This window comes from Rhinichthys klamathensis, unplaced genomic scaffold (assembly GCF_029890125.1).
Source record: "Rhinichthys klamathensis goyatoka isolate OS25496 unplaced genomic scaffold, OSU_Roscu_1.1 h1tg000378l_1, whole genome shotgun sequence".
Classification (NCBI taxonomy): Eukaryota; Metazoa; Chordata; class Actinopteri; order Cypriniformes; family Leuciscidae; genus Rhinichthys; species Rhinichthys klamathensis.
In genome coordinates this window covers 494,467-513,223 of record NW_026606885.1, presented here as the reverse complement: position 1 = coordinate 513,223, position 18,757 = coordinate 494,467, and the positions used below count along the sequence as shown (strand labels likewise).

The following is an 18,757-nucleotide window of genomic DNA, read 5'->3' as shown; positions in this document are numbered from 1 at the left end:
ACATATCCCACATGAGTCACAGGAACACTTTCCACCAGAGTGATTTCTAACAGACGCAGTTTCTCCTCTTCAGCAGTCTTGTAAAAACACAGGAAGCATATTTAACCCACTTAAAAATGGAGTCAAGTTAGGAGATGACACATACTTATTGAAATGAATACTAGTCTAGTACACCAAAAATATTTGCAATGACAACTTACATTGTTTTCTTTCAATGAAAACGGGAAATGGACCAGTTTTATGCCATTACTTTAGTGAATGTATTTGTGTCTAATACTGTCATGAAGATTAGATACTAAGTATAGACGGTTTCACTCCAGCGGGGCTGACTCTGAGTCCCCAGAAAGTACACAATAGGATTAAAAACTGTTAAATCTCTAGATGTGACAGTGTCAGTGATACTGACCTCTTTTCAGTGCATGTTCTGAGGATTTATGCAAGATAAATAATAATAGCAATAATAATAATAATAGTTGTAGTAGTAGAATATGGAGTAATAAAGTACAAAGCATGGAAGAATTGTGGAACACACTTGTAGCATTTCATAATGTTAGCTAAACATTATAACACATATTCCGCTGTTAGTTGATGAATGGTGTTCATCGTAGAGCTACAATTTTAGGTTATGCGTATTTCACAAAATCCACTGCAAAACTATAGATGTTTAGGAAAGTGTAGAGGTTTTGTTGACTTTAGTGTTTGGTGTTTTTGGTTAAAATCACATTCCCTTTTAACTACATTGCACCCTCAGCGAAAAGTATTGTGGGGTTCAATTTTAGAAATTGTCAACTAATTTGGGGTCATATTTGATCCATAGACTTGAGCTACACAACAAGAAGGTGAAAGATCATGAAGTCTTTTAAATAGTTCTTCATATTTTCAAATGGACTTTAATTCTGTTATTTGGAGATTCTGAGGTCACACAGCCAGGTTGAAAGCCAAAACGATATTTTATACATTATACATTTCAATCTTTACTTAAAGCTATTTAAAATTATCCATATACAACAGAAAAGTCAATAATAAATCAAGCTTTTATTGTTTTTCCTCAAACACCTTTCCCCCGTGGCGTGCAGACTTCACAGTTGTGGTCGAGACTTCCCCCTGCTGGAGAACTGCCGCATTCACACGTAGCACGACGCCGTTGCTAAGAGGATTAAAAAGCAACGCTGATTGGTTAAGCGAGCACAAACAAACCAATAGGAGGGGTTGTTATATTTCAAGGTTTTTTTATGGAGAGCGTCTAGTTACGTGAAGTTGAGTTGAATCCACTAAGATTTCGATGAAAATAATCGTTGTTTATAAAAAAACCTATAAAACGGTCAGTTATGAGCTATAAAACATAGTTTTGCCACACCGATAGATCTGGAAAGATCAGTCCTGACCGCGGTTTTCATAAATCTTAAACTCACATCTCTCACCGAAGCGAGGGAGTTTGTTGAGGACTAACGTTATGTCATCCAAATTCAACTTCAGCTTCAGGAGAAAAGAGAAGAGAGAATTTGTAAGTCTTCTATTGCTTAAATATAACTGTAATATTAGCTAACGTTACACTTTGTGTACGTACTTTGTGTCCGTGGTTATAAGCAACCTATACATTAATTCAGAACTCAGTATTTAACTTACTTATGGTACTTTAACACGTGTACTTATACTGTGATGTAGTAAAATGTGTGATGTTGTTTGCGGTTGTGGATGTTTAGCGGAATATAGCTCATGGCTTGATCCCTGCTGCCACCATTGCCCCTAGACCTGCTGTTCCCCGCACTCCTCCCCCACGAAGCCCCAACCCCTCTCCAGAGAGACCCAGGTATACCCACCCACATAACATATTCCAATCCATAAAGATCACTTTAGTTCCCCTCCCTCATTTTACACAGCTCTCAATGCATGTTCTTGAGGGTCCCTTAATTCACTTATCATTAGCCATAATGTTTTTCATCGAACATTCCTGTTTCAGGTTTATTTTTCCAATATCTTTACATGCTTTTTATCTGTAAACTTTGTAATCTCTCTGATATCTGTCACAGGTCTGCTTTGGCAGCTGCCATATTGTCTTCCTCCTTGACAGGCCGTACTGTTGCCATTCCTCCTCCACGCCAAAGATCTTACTCTGAGAGTGATTGTTCACGTGCAGACAGCCAAACTGGCTTTGAGCCCTACGCTGCCACAGCACTTTATACCAGGTAATATAGTACATCGTTTCATTGACCTAAATCAGGGATTCCTAAACTTTTTTTTTTGTCAACAGGAGATTTTAAGTTAATATTTTAATAATTTAACAACAAATGATCACATGACATGCAGATGTGCACATGTGGACCACTTTTATGACACTATATCATCATTTTTGAGGTTTGAATGCGACTAGTATAGATTTCTGTAATTTGTCCTTTTTTGTTTTAATGGAAGAAAAAATTTCACAGCGTAGAACGACATGGGGAAGAGTTTCATTTTTGGGGAACTAATCCTTTAAATGAGTCTGAAAGCACAATCATCGTCAATAATACAGAATGTCTTCTTATCAGAGTAACACGGCAGGCCACATTGATATAGACATTATTGGTTCAGCAGGGGGGAAAGTAGTTTACTTACAAATTTAGTCTTTGGTCTGATTGCACTCTTTTGAGAGGATGTGTTACAGAGAGTGGTTTAAGCAGCAATAGCTTGTCAACACATTTTATGCAATTTAAATATGTGGATTTTGATTACTTGAGCAAGACACATGAAATTAATGAATTTACTCTCTCACTTTAGGGATAGATGGCCAGATTCAATGACAGAAAGACCCTCTGTGCCCTCCCTAAGACATACTGATGATGATGAAGATGATGACAGTGATGAGGTGGAGGGACTAGAGGGAGATGAAGATCATGTGTATCAGTCCCTTGAGAGGCAGAGCAGAGCAGATGACATAAATGTTGTGTACGCCGTGCCAATAAAACACAGGAAGGTACAGTCATGTGTCTGTGTCTGTTTGTTTGTTTGGGTCTGTATGTGGATTGCTTTCTTCTCTTATGCGTTTGATTCATTTACTAAAATTCACCATGAGGTGGAGCTACCGATTTATTCAAATCCTACTCTAAATCAAAACCCAGTCTGAGATCATAAAGGGATATGAATTAAAATCTGATTCAATACATATTTTTTATAGCTTGTGATGTTTAACCACTATTTACAGCAGCATTTATTTTGATTATAATATGCATATAATATTTGTAAAGTTGACTGATTGAATGCATCTTTTTTTCAGGACAAGACCAATTCAGACGTTGATGAAGAGACAGAAGACTCTGCATTCGATATTTTGTCTCCACTACAGACTGAAGGTTTTCTAAAAAAAAAGCATATATATATATATATATATATATATGTGTGTCTCATAGCAAGGCTTCATTTATTGGGTAATATTGTGAAATATGTTTTATAGTATTAGGGCTGGTCCAAATACCATTTTTTGAGCTTCGAAGCTTCGGTAGTAATGAACATCGAATATTCGAAGCTTCGGAATCTCTATATGTCTGTCTGTCTGTTTGCATTTTCATTATTTCGAGAACCATTCATCCAAACGACTTCACAAGGGAGTGCAGTGTCGTATTTGGTGCAATATAGATTGACAGGCGAGACGCGACACGTTCAGAATTAATAAACTTTTAATAAACTACAGAACAGCGCGAGCGGGATGCGCGTGCACCTCACGCGAGCAGAGCTTATATGCTCCGAGAATGGACACTGCACTAGTGATATAAAACACACACAGGTCTGTTAACTTAAAGGGGTCATATAATGGTACATGCACTTTTTCAAGTTGATTGTACTGAAATGTGTGTTGGCAGTGCCTGTACACAACCATCATATAATGATAAAAATCCATCCAGTGTTTTTGTTTTAATCTCCTTATATGTTTTCCCCTGTCTCAAATCGAGCCGTTCGACCGTGTGACGTCACATGGTCGGATGCCCCTCCCGCGATTGTTGATTGACAGCCGGGTTTCAACACAGAACCGCCCTCGCTCGTGAGCCAGCTGTCAATCATAGTCTGCGCGGACCGGCGCGCTCATTGTTGATATGCTGGAGCACTGTCTATGAGCAGAATGGCGTCTAAGCGATTGGTGTTCTGTTCTTGGGTGCAATAACGAACACAGCAGTCATTTTAATGTTCCCAAATCCGAACCGCTGAAGACGCAGTGGCTGAGTTTTGTTTTCGAAGGGAATATTCCCCACGAGCAACGTCAATGCTCTCATGTTTGCGCGAATCATTTCTCACCAGACTGCTTTATAAACGAGGGTAGTATAAAGCTGGTTTTGCTAAGAAGCTACTCCTGAATAAAGGATCGGTACCAGATATTCGTGTTCCTGCTGAACCTCTAGAACAACTGAAGTGAGTGTAACGTTTTATTAACCTTTATATTAATATTTATATCTTTGCAAATCGCTTCACGATGAATGCGTCTAAGGTTTACACTCAGGGTACATTACGGCATGTTTTCTATGTACGACGTTGTCAATATAATTCATAATCTCACGTTTATAATGAACAACACATTATGGTTATTGTGTTACAAATGTGTACGCACAGAACAGAGGGGCGGAGTGAGCACAGCTCATGATCATTTAAAGGCATATGCACCGAAACGGCGTGCTGAAAACAGAGCTGTTTTTGACCAGGTAAAATAACTGTTTTCTTACAATACTAATGAGAATTTTTAATTAAAGTATATTACAAACTTTTAATTTAGACCCTAAAGAATCATATTAGCTTGTACAAAAATGGCATTATATGACCCCTTTAAGCAATATTTTTAATAAGGTAGTCTAATATTTTTCTCACTAACAAATTACTGACAAAGTAGGGTAGATTTAAATAAAGAAGCGGCGCGCCTCGCAAGCAGGGCTTATGCTCCGAGAATGGACACTGCGCTATTGATATAACACACACACACACAGGTCTTTTAACTTCAGCAATATTTTTAATAAGGTAGTCTAATATTTTTCTCACTAACAAATTACTGACAAAGTAGGGCAGATTTAGATAAAGAAGCGGCGCGCCTCACGCAAGCAGGGCTTATATGCTCCGAGAACGGACACTGCGCTAGTGATATAAAACACACACACACGTCTTTTAACTTAAGCAATATTTTTAATAAGGTAGTCTTATAATATTTTTCTCACTAACAAAGTAGGGTAGATTTAAATAAAGAAAAACGAAATTTAAATAAAGAAAAACGAAATTTAAATATAGAAAAACGAAATTTAAATAAAGAAAAACGAAAAATAAACGTGACGTCCCAGTAAAATCTCAAAGTCTCCTATATTTAGCTGTAGATTAATTTAGATTGATAAGGGTAAAAAGGATAATACATTATGTTTCTATTATTCTATGTTCCACAATGTCAAAGCAACGCAGCTTAACCCAAAATACAAGCTCAGGCATGCACTTCTGTCCATACAAACTCCGCTGTTCTGCGCTCTAGTCAGAGAATACTCCCGTTGCAGGAACACGTTTAGTAGTCCAAGAAGAAGCAAATATATTTATTAAGAAGATATAACGAAGTTATACGTTAAGTATTATATTTCACCAGATTTTATAGTGTAAAACATATTCAAGCACGAATGAGAACCGTTTCGAGGGGGATGCCAGGTGTGCAAAAAAAAAAGAAGAATATTCGAATGTCACATTTTCAAATCGAATACCAACACACCGAACGAATATTCGAATATCCGGGTCCAGCCCTATATAGTATTTATATAACATTATGTAACTTTATTTTAAATGTTTTCTATATATATGTGTGTGTGTTATTTATACTATACAGGATATATAGTGTATATAAAATATTAATGTCTCGTATCTTTCTCTCATTACACTTCATTGACTTTGAGAGCCCTGGTAATGTTGCATGCAGCTTATAATTAATACAATTTTGTATTTTAGAGGAAATTGTGGTTCAGGAAGGAGCAGCTCAAACGGTAAGAGAACCTCTCATCAGATCAGCCATAATGAGAAGCTGAAGTCATTATTTGATTCAGTTAATTCAGGGTTTAAAGCTAATTTTATAAAGCTGCTGTAGGAATGTCAATTATGTTGAATCCTGGTGTGGTCTTACTCTGGACTAAAGGTCATTCTGCCCCAGGGCTCAACAAATTCTCTAAAGACAGAGGAGAAAAATGACACTGGCATAAAGAGGTTAAAGGCACCTTTAGAAAGACCGAGACAGAGGTTGTTATCAGTGAAGGAGTGTGAATGAAAATCAGACAGGATGAGAGAGAGTGGGAAGGTGAACAAGGGACATGATTTCCATTACACGAGAGTAGATGTTAAAACTTCATGCTGATTTGTACTCGGCTTTCGCAAAGATAAGCACAAACTAAGACGTAGCTTTACAGTAACCTATGCTTCTCCATCCATTTACGCTTCCTTCCATATGGTGATGTGAATCTCCTTCTGTCCGGCGTTAACGGCTGCAGTGTACTTGGCACATCAGCACACACAACGGCTGCAACTACAGTGTGGTCTCCCCAGTGGACCAACACGACAACCGTCTGGATTGAGCCGAGTAGGGGACATCTCTAGGGTCTTCAAGTGGGCACCTTCCGTCTTCAGTGTTTCGTCGACTAGCCCACGACACCTCAAGAGGGCTCGACAGTGACTCTGGCGTCCCAGAGTCACCCCCCTCCGTCCCCCACTCAACTCAGCCCAGCTTACTGACCTTTACATCCCTCCTGCTGCTGAGGTTGCTCCTTCCTCGTAGTTCACGTGACCTAACCACAATCTCTCCGCAACCCAACCATACGCGCCAACCCGTTTGACTAAGGCTGTCGAGCCCCACTGTCTTCGTTAAAGTAGTTTCAGTGGCAACGGTTCCGTATGGCATACTACCTACCGAAAAACACAATATCTGCCCAAACACCAACCCTCATTCACGCAATATACACAGGAACGTAATAACTGTAATTACTATGCAAACTATACAAATAAACCAACAGACTCTTCGAGTTTTTCAAGAATTCTACGAAACCGTAGCGTGGCGGCCTGTACACAGCCAGCCCGAATCTTTCCATCTCAACCACAGCCAGTTGCTGCTCCTCTCTGCTGCTTCAGATAAGTTCTTTACTGTGCGATGCAACTCTTGGCCACTGAATCCGACGTCTCTGAGGAACCGGGTTGTAGAGTGTGCCACAAATCCTCGACAACCCACTTCCACTGGATAAACCTGGACTCTCCATCCTCGCTGTTCTGCTTCAGTGGCCAGATGAGCATACCGCAGTTTCTTCCTCTCATATGCCTCATCTACAGCATCCTCCCATGGCACTGTTAACTCTATCAGTTGAACAATGCGTGCTGATCCAGACCACAAAACAATATCTGGTCGTAGGTTAGTGATGGCAATCTCAGGTGGAAAAATAAGCCGTTGATCAAGATCAGCCAGCATTTTCCAGTCCCTAGCAGCTTGAGGTTGTCCAGGGCGAGGATTGGCTTTAACACCTTTTCTTGGTGGTTGCTCGCCTGGGCGGAGGAATATGGTCTTCTGTGTGCAATGTTTTGCTAGAACAGGTGGCAACTTATTGGTCATGTTACGCTTGCCTTCCAATGCTAAAGCCAAACATCGCAGTACTTGGTCATGGCGCCAAGTAAACCGACCTTGGCTAAGAGCCACCTTACATCCTGTCAAAATGTGCCTTAATGTGGCAGGTGATGAACACAAAGGACAAGAGGGATCCTGAGGCATTTAAACGATGCCCAATTGGCACTAAGGGGCCTAAAGTGTGCCAAGAAAACATCCCCCACACCATTACACCACCACCACCAGCCTGCACAGTGGTAACAAGGCATGATGGATCCATGTTCTCATTCTGTTTACGCCAAATTCTGTAGCCCATCCGCCTCAAGGTTGTGCGTGTTGTGGCTTCACAAATGCTTTGCTGCATACCTCGGTTGTAACGAGTGGTTATTTCAGTCAAAGTTGCTCTTCTATCAGCTTGAATCAGTCGGCCCATTCTCCTCTGACCTCTAGCATCAACAAGCCATTTTCGCCCACAGGACTGCCGCATACTGGATGTTTTTCCATTTTCACACCATTCTTTGTAAACCCTAGAAATGGTTGTGCGTGAAAATCCCAGTAACTGAGCAGATTGTGAAATACTCAGACCGGCCCGTCTGGCACCAACAACCATGCCACACTCAAAATTGTTTAAATCACCTTTCTTTCCCATTCTGACATTCAGTTTGGAGTTCAGGAGATTGTCTTGACCAGGACCACACCCCTAAATGCATTGAAGCAACTGCCATGTGATTAGTTGATTAGATAATTGCATTAATGAGAAATTGAACAGGTGTTCCTAATAATCCTTTAGGTGAGTGTACACTCCAATTAGGCCATGTGAACCTGTGCTCTGTTAATATGCAGACACACATACACTTGTGCACACTGACCAGCCACTTACTGTCTTATAACTCCATGTTGTCATTGTCAGATCAGAATGCTACCATTCCTGCTGGTGCTTGAAAACCTTTACCAGAAGATCTCTAATCTCAACTCTTAATGTGGAAAATTGCTCATTAGTAGAGTTAAATTGCCTCTAAAGCATACTGCACTTTTCACTATTGGATATACTTAGTAATTCAGTCTGTGGTCTTTGATATTCTGCAGTAAGAACCCTTTAATCAGTAAAAACTTCCCTCTGTCTCCACAGCAGCCATCATTGCTACGACAACCAAGATCGGTCTCTCGTGGGAGCATGGCATCTCCAGGTACTTCCCCTCTCTGCCATAACATTATCCATCACAACAGCTGAACTCCACAGCAAATCATGTGCAATGTAACCTGGGTTCATAAAAAAAAAAAAAAATTGTCAGACCATGAGAAATGTGTCCCCTTTTTAGGAATCCTCAAAGCTTTGAAAGAAAAGCTTCATTCCAGTTTCAGTTTGAGAGAGAGAGAGCAAATTAAGGACATTGTAAACATCTAATTCACCCTTTTCTGGGAGTTTGACTGACAGGCGATCTGAGTAATCATAATGCCGAAACCGCCATTTTGTCCGACAAACTAACCAGAAAGGAGAGTTAGTAGATTAACGTCGGTGGACTTGAACTTGAAAATGGTGTGCATAGGGGTGTAAAGGTACACAAAAATCACGGTTCGGTACGTACCTCGGTTTTAAAGTCACGGTTCGGTACGTTTTCGATACAGCAAAAAGTAAGAAATGCCAGAGAAATTTCCTATTTGTTAAAAGAAAAAATATTTTTTAAATAAGTGAGTTTTCCTACATCTTGAAACTTTCAGGTTTATAAATGGGGGTCATCTTTGAAGGATGAACAAATAATGTTTTGGTCATCACATTAAAAATAACATTTAAATATATGAAGATTTTAGATGCAAAAGCCATTTGAAATTTTCTTCTAGAATGATCATTTTTATCAAGCTTGTATATTTAAGTTCAGTAATTTCATTTAAATGGCAATGAAGATTGCCTATTAATTGTCATTTGAGTGAAATTACTGAACTTAAATGTACAAGCTTCATAAAAATGATCATTCTAGAAGAAAATTTCAAATGGCACTTACAGGGGCTTTTGCATCTAAACTCTTCATATAGGCTATTTATTTATATAATATTTGAGTTTTGAAGTGCTGGAAAAAGATGTGTGAAGTACTTGAAAGCATTTCACTATTCCAGCCAAACTGGTTACAGTTAGTGTTACTATATTAAATCCATGGTGAATGTTGCTGGTCTGTGGACGTAAAGTATTACTAGTTCATTCACGGCACAATATTTCTCCTGGTGTCCACGTCAGCGCTGTTTGATCTAATAGAGATCTACGGTTAATAACGGAGAAATTTGAATGCTTCTCACTAGATCTCGCAGCGATGTTATTACTTCAGTGGCGAACTCAAATGTTTTCTTTACTGGATCTCTTAGCGCTGTGTTGTAACGGTTGTAACAGTGTCGCTTGATCGAGATCGGCTCCCGCTGCACAAATGTTGCTGCTCCGAACTGATAAACGATCCGTGAAGCACAATAGCGCAGTTTCGTTCCGCTTTCATTACGCTTGCCATTTGATGTTGCGCAACGTTGTGGTGATCGCGCCAGCGCGAATTTTGTCGGCAGGAAAAATGGTCCAAGGAATCGTTCGGTTTGTATGCGTACCGAACCGGAAGCCTCGAACCGAAACGGTTCAATACGAATACATGTACCGTTACACCCCTAGGTGTGCATTAACATCTTCCCACGGTTGAAACAACATACCTTCTGATGTTCATTCATGGTTATTTCGTGCTATAACTAGTAAGAAGGGATGATCGGTTCACACGCAGCTTGAACTGAGGCGCTACAGCAATCTGTCACTACACATTAAAGAGCCACAATAGACTTTTTCATACCAAAAGTAACCTTTGTTTTGTCTGTCAGCGCGTTGTTAGTGTGTCCTCTTTGCTCCGCGATGTATTTTTCACTGCGTGAGAACATGATGTGTGGCGTGAGAGCACCATGGCTTGTCGGAAGTAGCAACAGTAACTAAGGGTAGGCGGGTCTTTGCAAAGGATCAATTGATGTCAAATTTATTCAAGCACAGCTTTCAACAGACTAGAGACAAATGAGGTGGTTACTGTGTTGCGTTTGTAAGAGGTAATCATAATAAAAAATGGTAATTTAACAAATGTCTTCTCAGTCAGCTTCTCTCATGGGCTTATGTCAGTAATGAGATATGAGAGAGATGAGGCTATATCTATAATGACTATGAGGACAGAGACTGGAATTACCTCAAAATTTGTCTTGATATATTCCCTGCTTCTCTTCCTCCACTGCAGTCATTTTGTTTCTTTCTATTGTCCTCAGTGGTGACAGTAAAGAGTTTTTTTAAAACCCACTCCTAAAGAAGTTGTTATTGCTAAAGGAAATTGCTATTAGTTTTTTAGGAGTAGATTTAAATAAGTATGCTGTATTGTGTGTGGCTTTTATATGAAATTACTAGCAAATTCCATATATTTTTTTCTATGGATATAATGAAATTGGTATAGTTTAGTTTCACTCAAGAGGTATGGCAGATGCAAGCAAACCAGCATTAGTCTAGATTGCAGGAAGGATGGATTTACCCTCTGAAATAGAGCATGAAACAGCAGGTCTGGGCAGTTGCTGCAAAGTGATCAATGGACAACTGCCAAGCTTTTTATGCACCAGCAGACAATGGCTGTGTCACCTTTAACTGCAACAGAGACTTCCAGTGAAGGAAGAACTTTGCTGGAAGATGAGATGAGGATGACCTTGAGGTCTAATCTAGGGCTGAGATGTCAGAAACGCAGACAAAATCTTGTCAGTGTTTGTAACTTTAGAGACCAAGGGCACAGACAGAAAGGAGAAGCAAACTAGATTAGAAGGAGAGCAAGGATAATACAGCTCCACTAGGAGTCACAATAAAGGGTCAATATCCGATTTTAAGGCTTGCAAGAGTTAAGCAAAATATCTTTGGTAAGGATGTTTGACATGATGTAATATAGCATGCACTGCAGTCTGTCTTATAATTTCCACCTTCAGTGAGATCTCAATGGTGGATTTTAATATTGTACAAGATAGAGTCCATGGTAAGTGAAGAAATAATAATTAAAAAAAGAATTGTCATTTACTTGTATCCCCTCATGCTGTTCCAAACCCTTGTGACTGTCCTTCATGGAAATGAAAAATAATGTGGAATGTCTTTTTTTCATGCAATTTCAATTGGATCAGAGTGAACTGGAACTGTCTGATTTGTAAATGAATCCGTTCAAATCAGTTTCGTGAACCAGATCAAGCGAATCATTGAAAAGTTCCGACTCAACAGAACTATTAATTTAGATTCATTTACAGACTGATTATCACAAATTCTTCAATGAATGTGCTAATGAGAGCACATTCATTTGTGTCGTAAATGTCGCAATTTTAGCGAATAACGTCTTAAATTTTGTTTTGTTCGTCACACAGAGTTATCATAGGACTTTATAAGATTTGGAAAATAGTACTCAAACCCAGATATGAGTCACTTTTCTGTGAATCACCTTAGGGTGTTTTTGTATCTTTTTGAAGTTTTATCCTTGAATGCTCTAAACTCCATTACCGAATTGCATGCATAAAATGACCTGGACATTCTTCCAAATTTTTCATGAAAAACAGTAATACAGGTTTAGAGCTACATGAGGGTAAGTTTTTCATATATGAGTGAATTCCTTCAACAGAAAATGACCTTGTGATTGAGAAAGTTGTCAACATCCGTAGGTAATTGAAAGTGGGTTATGAAGTCCTCAGCAGTGAGTGAGGATGTAAGAGGGTGAGCAGTGGATAGCGGAAGGATGGCGAATGATTTGAGTGCTTTTAACTAACCCCATGTAAAGGAGGAACATTTCACACTTATAATTTAGGAGCAGGGTTAGAACCACTTTTGCTGTGTTAACTCTGCATTGCAACATGCCTCATATTCACGTGCTGTGTATAGTCACAGAAACACAGCATGTTGTATAAACAGTAGGCTATGTTTCAGCGTTTTGAGGGGAAAAATTCAAATGCTGACAGAAAACGCGACAATTGGAGTGAGGAAAAGTTTAATTATTACCTTTATAGTCCAAAGAGTCCAAGTATTAAGTCAGTATAAACTTGAGGTATAGTCGGCAATGTATAATATGAGGATTGCGCAATGCTAGAGCCTTTTTATAAGCAGAACAGATAATGTGCTGCATTCATCCAATCAATGACATTGTTTACCAGGGTTTGTTGCAATTGCAAATAATGAATGTTAACCCAGGGTTTTAGGAGTGTACAGTGTGAAAAGGAAGCTTATGAATACAAAGGATTAATTGTTAACCCCGGGGGTTTAGAATGACCCAGGGTTAACTATTTTAAGTGTGAAAAGCCTTTTTGTGTGGAACGGGCTACGATATATTATATTATAAATATATGCCTGAGGATTCCTTGACCCAAAATTTAAAACAAATTACACTACTGTAATACAAGTAATACTATTATTCAGCAAGGATACCTTTAATTGATCAAAAGTGACAGTAAAGAAGTTTATTATAATAAAAAAGTTTTTTTTTCAAATAAATGCTGTACTTTTTATTCATCAGAGAAAAAAAAATTATCAATGTTTCCACGAAAACATTAAGTAGCACAACTGTTTGGAATATTTATAATAATAAGACATTTAAAAAAATATAAAAATAGATAAGAGTTATTTAAAATTGTACGGTCTTTACTGTATTTTTGATAAAAAAAAATGCATCCTTAGTGATCATAAGAGAGTTCTTTCAAAAACATACTGATCCCAAACTTTTGAATGATAGTGTTTATAGAATTGTCTTTTTATTTAGATTATGGTCTACACATTCACTGTTAGAGCAACTCCAACTCATTTACTCACTCACTTGTGATTACCTTATCACTCTCTAATTCTCTTGTACAATTACTAATTTATTCGCTAATTTATTCACCTCGTTTTATAAAAATTTTTTTTTTCATATTGTTCCTGTCAGAGCTTAATGATGACTGGAGCGCTCACAGATCACTGAATACTTCAAAAAGGAAAACCTCACGGATGAAGGCGAGTCCAGTGAGAGGAAAAGAGAGAGACATCAGTCCAGGTGAGGGGCTTGACTCTACTCTTTGACATCTGACATTCCCAGCTCTTTTGTCCTTCTAATTAATAATTTTGCAGCTAAAATCTCTTTAATTATGGTAAAGTTACTGTAACGCATGGCCCGAATTGGCTTATTGCTTCAATTTAATGTTTAATTAATGATTAAATGTATTACTGGCTATTTCTACTGGCTACGAGTCTTAAAACCAGACTCATTCCATTGGATTTGACTTGTCAGAAAAATTCTAGGTTAAGATTAGAGTTCAAAAGACTAATTAAAGAAATAATGAACTAGATCTCATTAGTTATATAAGTTATTTAAATAATATTAGAGATATTAAAGATTTTCTTTCTCTAATTTGTTTATGCTGCTTATTTTCATGAAGATATAGGATCAAACAGAGTGTGTATTTTAATCAGTGCTAATGTGATTAGGTTGACATTAACCCTTTAGGCGCCAGAGTTTTTTTCCTAAAACGTTCGATTTTGACATCTCAATTTCAAAAGGCTATATCTTAAAAGTGATAAAAGATAGAGACTTTCTGTAAATTAGAGAAATATTAAGGATGACCCAAAGTTTATGTAGGGATTACATTTTTCCATCTAATTTGCATATTATGACGTCATATGGTGGCGGCAATCTTGGATTATAGAATTTTCATGAAAAGTCACATGTTTTAATGATAAAATGCAGCACTTCTTTCCCCCCAAAATGTCCATCACCTTCTGTATGTTATATTGCACAATACTGAATGCTCAGGTATATAGTAAGTAGTAAACAAACTGTGTAAATCATTACTAATAAATGGTAGAAACAAACCGAATGCATGTAGTGGTTGCCTTTTGCTGTAGAGATTTTCCATTTACTAAATACAGTAGACACTCTGATTCCATGTATGGGGCACATATATATTATTCATATGACATACAAACACAAGTAGACAAGACCTGTTTAGTTCAAACGCTCACTCGCACAGATCATGAGTGAGATGATACGAGCAGCGCGGCCAGATCTGCCTCGCGCGCACGCCGAGTGTGCACAGCTCGGACTGCTGTCATTGTCATTGCGACTCCCCACCCTGCATCCACGTTGTCTCCTAACTGTCCTATGAATACTTCGACCTCGTCTAACATACCCAGTGGCATTAGACAAAGTCTCCACCACAATACTGTCGCCGCGATTGCGGAGAGGATCTGATAACATGGCTCACTCGCACACTAGCTCCGCTTTTGATCTCATTGATTCAATGCGCTCTAACTCGAACATTTTGTATAGAAACATGACGTTTTTTTGATTCGGGGATGAAATATGACATGTCTGCCATCCAGTGGAGGGGAGGTCGAACGAAATTTGACACCCAATTTGACAAAATCGGCCGTTTTATTCAGTGCCTCATCTTGTCGAGTAAACTCGACCGTGGCGCCTAGAGGGTTAAGCTCAGCTAGAGTAATGGAATGAATGTACCGTACCGGTACCGAGTATTCTCAACAGACTATAGAGCGCCAGACTCATATTAGGATTAAACAGATGGTCATAAACATGTTGTACTGTTTGCACATCAAGTGCAATTAATAGGCTATAGTCCATCTTAGAAAGAAAATCTTCACATTGCTTTTTCTTCTGTCACGTTTCATTTCTTTGTCTATCCTCCTGTCAATCTTCCCTCTGTCCTGTCTTTGCATTTTGTGCTGTTGTTGTTGGTGTGTTACATTGTGGTATGTTGCATTGTATTGCTGTGTCTTGTTTTCCGTTTTGTTTTTATACTTAGTTTTGTCTGTCATATTCTTATGTAATGTATTTGCATTTCTGTTTTGTGGTTTCTATTCTGTGTGTGGATTTGCCTGTGTGGCTGTGTGGTGCAGAGGCCAGTGAAGTGTTGCGCAGTACGCTAGAGGTGCAGCAAGCGCTTGTAAAGGAGCTGAGGGAGCAGACTCAAATTCTGGCTCAGGAGAAGGAGACACAGGAGAAGAGATGTTTACAACAGAGTCGGCACATAGAGCATCTTCAGCAGGAGGTCTGCCATTCTCACACAGAGAGAGGAAACTCCACAGGTGCTGCTACACATCCCACTGCGCTCACTGTGGCCTATCCATCATTAAAGGGATAGTTCTCCAAAAAATGATAATTCTGTCATCATTTACTTACCCTCTTGTTGCTCCAAATCTATGTGACCACCTCTCTTCTGTGGAACAAGAGGTGACATTTTCTAAGAATATTCTGGCAACATTTCAGTATAATGTATTAAAGTGAATGAAGACTAGGACTAGAGACCTGCGGGACCCGACGCAGACAGAAAGTAACTAATAATGTATCGAGAGCATTTATGTTGGGATGTGTAGGGTGAAAAAATCTATTTGTACTTTAACCTGCGGGCTTTTGCAGACAGGAGCGGGACAAAACATTAATGTTGTGGGTTTTTGTATGATCTCAGAAGACTTTGGATATAAAAATCTTATGGACCATTTTAATGATTCTTTTATGAAATTCATACAGTAATTTTGTGTTCTTTTCGAAGCTTGAAAGTTCCAGCCCCCATTCATTGTACCGTAAGAGTGACTTGCACAGTCTTCAAACATTATCCAGGTCTTCAAACGTTCTCAAACATGCACGTTTTGGAGTAGCATGGGGAGAATTAAATGACAGAATTGACATTTTTGGGTGAACTATCCCTTTTAGTAACCTACTGTGAATCTACAATGCAAATGCAGATTGGATATAATTTTCAACATATGCCTACTTCAAGGTATTTCAATCAGCGTTTCAAATTGTACATTTTGTGAGCTGTAAACAACCTTAAGCAAGCCATTTTTAATGAAGGTAAAGTTGGTTGTGTTTTGACTTTTGCTCTTTTCATATTCAGTGGCCCCTTTAATAAGGTACAACATTCTAATTCTAGAAAGGACTCCCAAAACTGCCTTACTTTTTCATGGTCCACACTGATATGATAGCATTACATACTTACTACAGATTTGTCAGCTGCACATTCAGGCATATTTTCTTCACACCATTTTTTTTGGTAAAATAGTGTCTAGAAAACTGTTGTGTATGAGGTCAGCACTGTCCTACAGAGTTTAGCTTCAACCCTAATCAAATACACCTGAAAGCTAATCCAGGTCTTCAGGATTACTAGAAAGTTACAGGCAGGTGATTTTTTTCAGGGTTGGAGCTAAACTCTGTAGGACAGTGGCCCTCCAGGACCGAAGTTGCCCCTCCCTGAGACAGACAATCATTCCAAGGTCAAAATCACTCACTGTAGATCACATTTCTTCCCTGTGCGTTTGAACAAACACTGAAACTCTTGACAATGTCTTTATGTAATGATTGGCTTTAGTTATTTGCATTAAATAGCAGGTGTACAGGTTTACCTATTAAATTGGCAACTGAATGTAGTGTATGGGTGTTTCTTAAAGGAATAGTTCACTTAAAAATGTAAATTTGCTTTTAATTTACTCAGCTCCCTCATCCAAGATGTAGGTGTCTTTTTTTCTTCAGTAGAAATGTAATTTTTAGCTGAAACTTTGGTCCTTGGTGATTCATATAATGCAAGTCAACCGCTACGTCACATAACATAACAAAAAAACATATACAGCCAAAACAAAATTAATAGGTAATAATGTTGTAAATAATGTTCAGTTTCTTGCTCAGACCGATCGTTTCACTTCACAAGACCTTAATGAGTCTTCAGGAGCCATGGATATTAATTTTGCTTTGCCTGTATATGTTTTTTTGACTCTCAAAGGGACGTAGCGGTTGACTTGCATTATATGAATCACCAAAGACCACAGTTTTAGCTAAAAATCTTCTTAACTGTTCTACTGAAGAAAAAAAAGACACCTACATCTTTGATGTCCTGAGGGTAAGTAAATTAACAGCACATTTTCATTTGTGGGTGAACTATCCCTTGAAACTTCAAGAGTTTTATGTCTCAGGGGTTGAGCGATACCATTGTGCAGCGTTTACCTCAGTAAGTTGGCCGAGCGGATCTCTGAGCTGGCGTGAGTGAGTGGAGGCGGGGCTGATTAGCATATACATGGTTCCGCGTATACGCTTTCCCCAAAGAAAAATGTTTTGATATGTAATTTTGGTGATCAAAGATAAGTTTTAAGGGATAAAGTTATTGACTACAGGGGGATTTAAGGGATAAAGTTATTAACTACAGGGGGATTTAAGGGATACAATTATTGACTACAGGGGGACTTTAATTATTAATAACTCATTAATAATTCATTTTTAATAATTAATTATAACTATGACATTCCTAGGAAGGTCTTCTTTGCCGCTATATGTGAGTGCAGCCCATTTATGTTTATTGTAAAAATATGATAGAGCCATTTGAAGGTTTTCAAATTGAATCCTTGGGTGTGTTTTTTTGTGTTACATTTGTAAAACAAAGATAATCTAAAAAAAGTAGTGAAAGAAACATAAACCATTTGAATGTTTATTGTGTGAAAACGATTTCCATCATTGTTAACATAACTGTCCTTCAGCTGTTGCATCATTCCCATCACAACCAACAATTTATCCCCTAGTAACTTTTTTTTTACAAAAGATAGTACCTGGTTACCAAGGAGACTACAGTGTCAGTGAAGAGATGATTTATGAGACATATGTGATGTGTGCAGAAAACAAAACAAAATTAAGGAGCTCATGAACTGGATTATTTTAATATTTTATGTTTCCTGGGGTGCCCTTATAATGTTAGTATGATTTTTACTTAAAAAATGTCATAATTTAGAAATAAAAGGGCATTTTTCCAAGCCTGATTTTAGCCTCTGATTTGAACGCTCTGTTCGAAGGGGCGTGTCTGCTGTGAGACTTCAGTGTAAATGCCCACTGCTGTGATTGGCTGACATGTTTGCATATGAAATAGCTAGTATTACATGTGGAACTCTCTCGAAATCTTTTACTACGTTTTTACTATTATAGCTATCGAGATTAACGAATCGTGAACAGTATTGATCATATATTTAGATCTATTCCATCACATGAAAGGTTGCAGTGATGAGCATTGAGCAGATGACAGGCAGTCTGTTGATCACGTGAATGAAAAGATCTTATCATTGCAACGCAATTTCTGCACTCTCATGAATGCTTTCACCAAATAACAATGCAAACACAATGTAAATACAGTAATTGCTTTGTTGTGCAGTGTAACAAC

At 38.4% G+C, this 18,757-nt stretch overlaps 1 protein-coding gene across 4 annotated transcripts in view; it reads left to right on the top strand.

Annotated features, from left to right (window-relative positions):
* Positions 1-1,223: 1,223 nt before the first annotated feature.
* The window catches only part of cep89 (centrosomal protein 89), a 161,684-nt gene continuing 144,150 nt past the window's right edge, over positions 1,224-18,757 (top strand). Inside the window, exons 1-9 of one of the 4 annotated variants that reach the window (XM_056233790.1) lie at positions 1,224-1,504; positions 1,704-1,810; positions 2,031-2,186; positions 2,758-2,953; positions 3,254-3,329; positions 5,935-5,969; positions 8,697-8,751; positions 13,495-13,602; positions 15,462-15,650. In XM_056233790.1, the coding sequence (XP_056089765.1) occupies positions 1,454-1,504; positions 1,704-1,810; positions 2,031-2,186; positions 2,758-2,953; positions 3,254-3,329; positions 5,935-5,969; positions 8,697-8,751; positions 13,495-13,602; positions 15,462-15,650 (973 nt within the window). In that variant the 5' untranslated portion in view covers positions 1,224-1,453. Of the gene's footprint in view, positions 1,505-1,703; positions 1,811-2,030; positions 2,187-2,757; positions 2,954-3,253; positions 3,330-5,934; positions 5,970-8,693; positions 8,752-13,494; positions 13,603-15,461; positions 15,651-18,757 lie in introns of all 4 variants that reach the window. The other 3 variants (XM_056233789.1, XM_056233791.1, XM_056233792.1) reach the window with 3 other exon arrangements.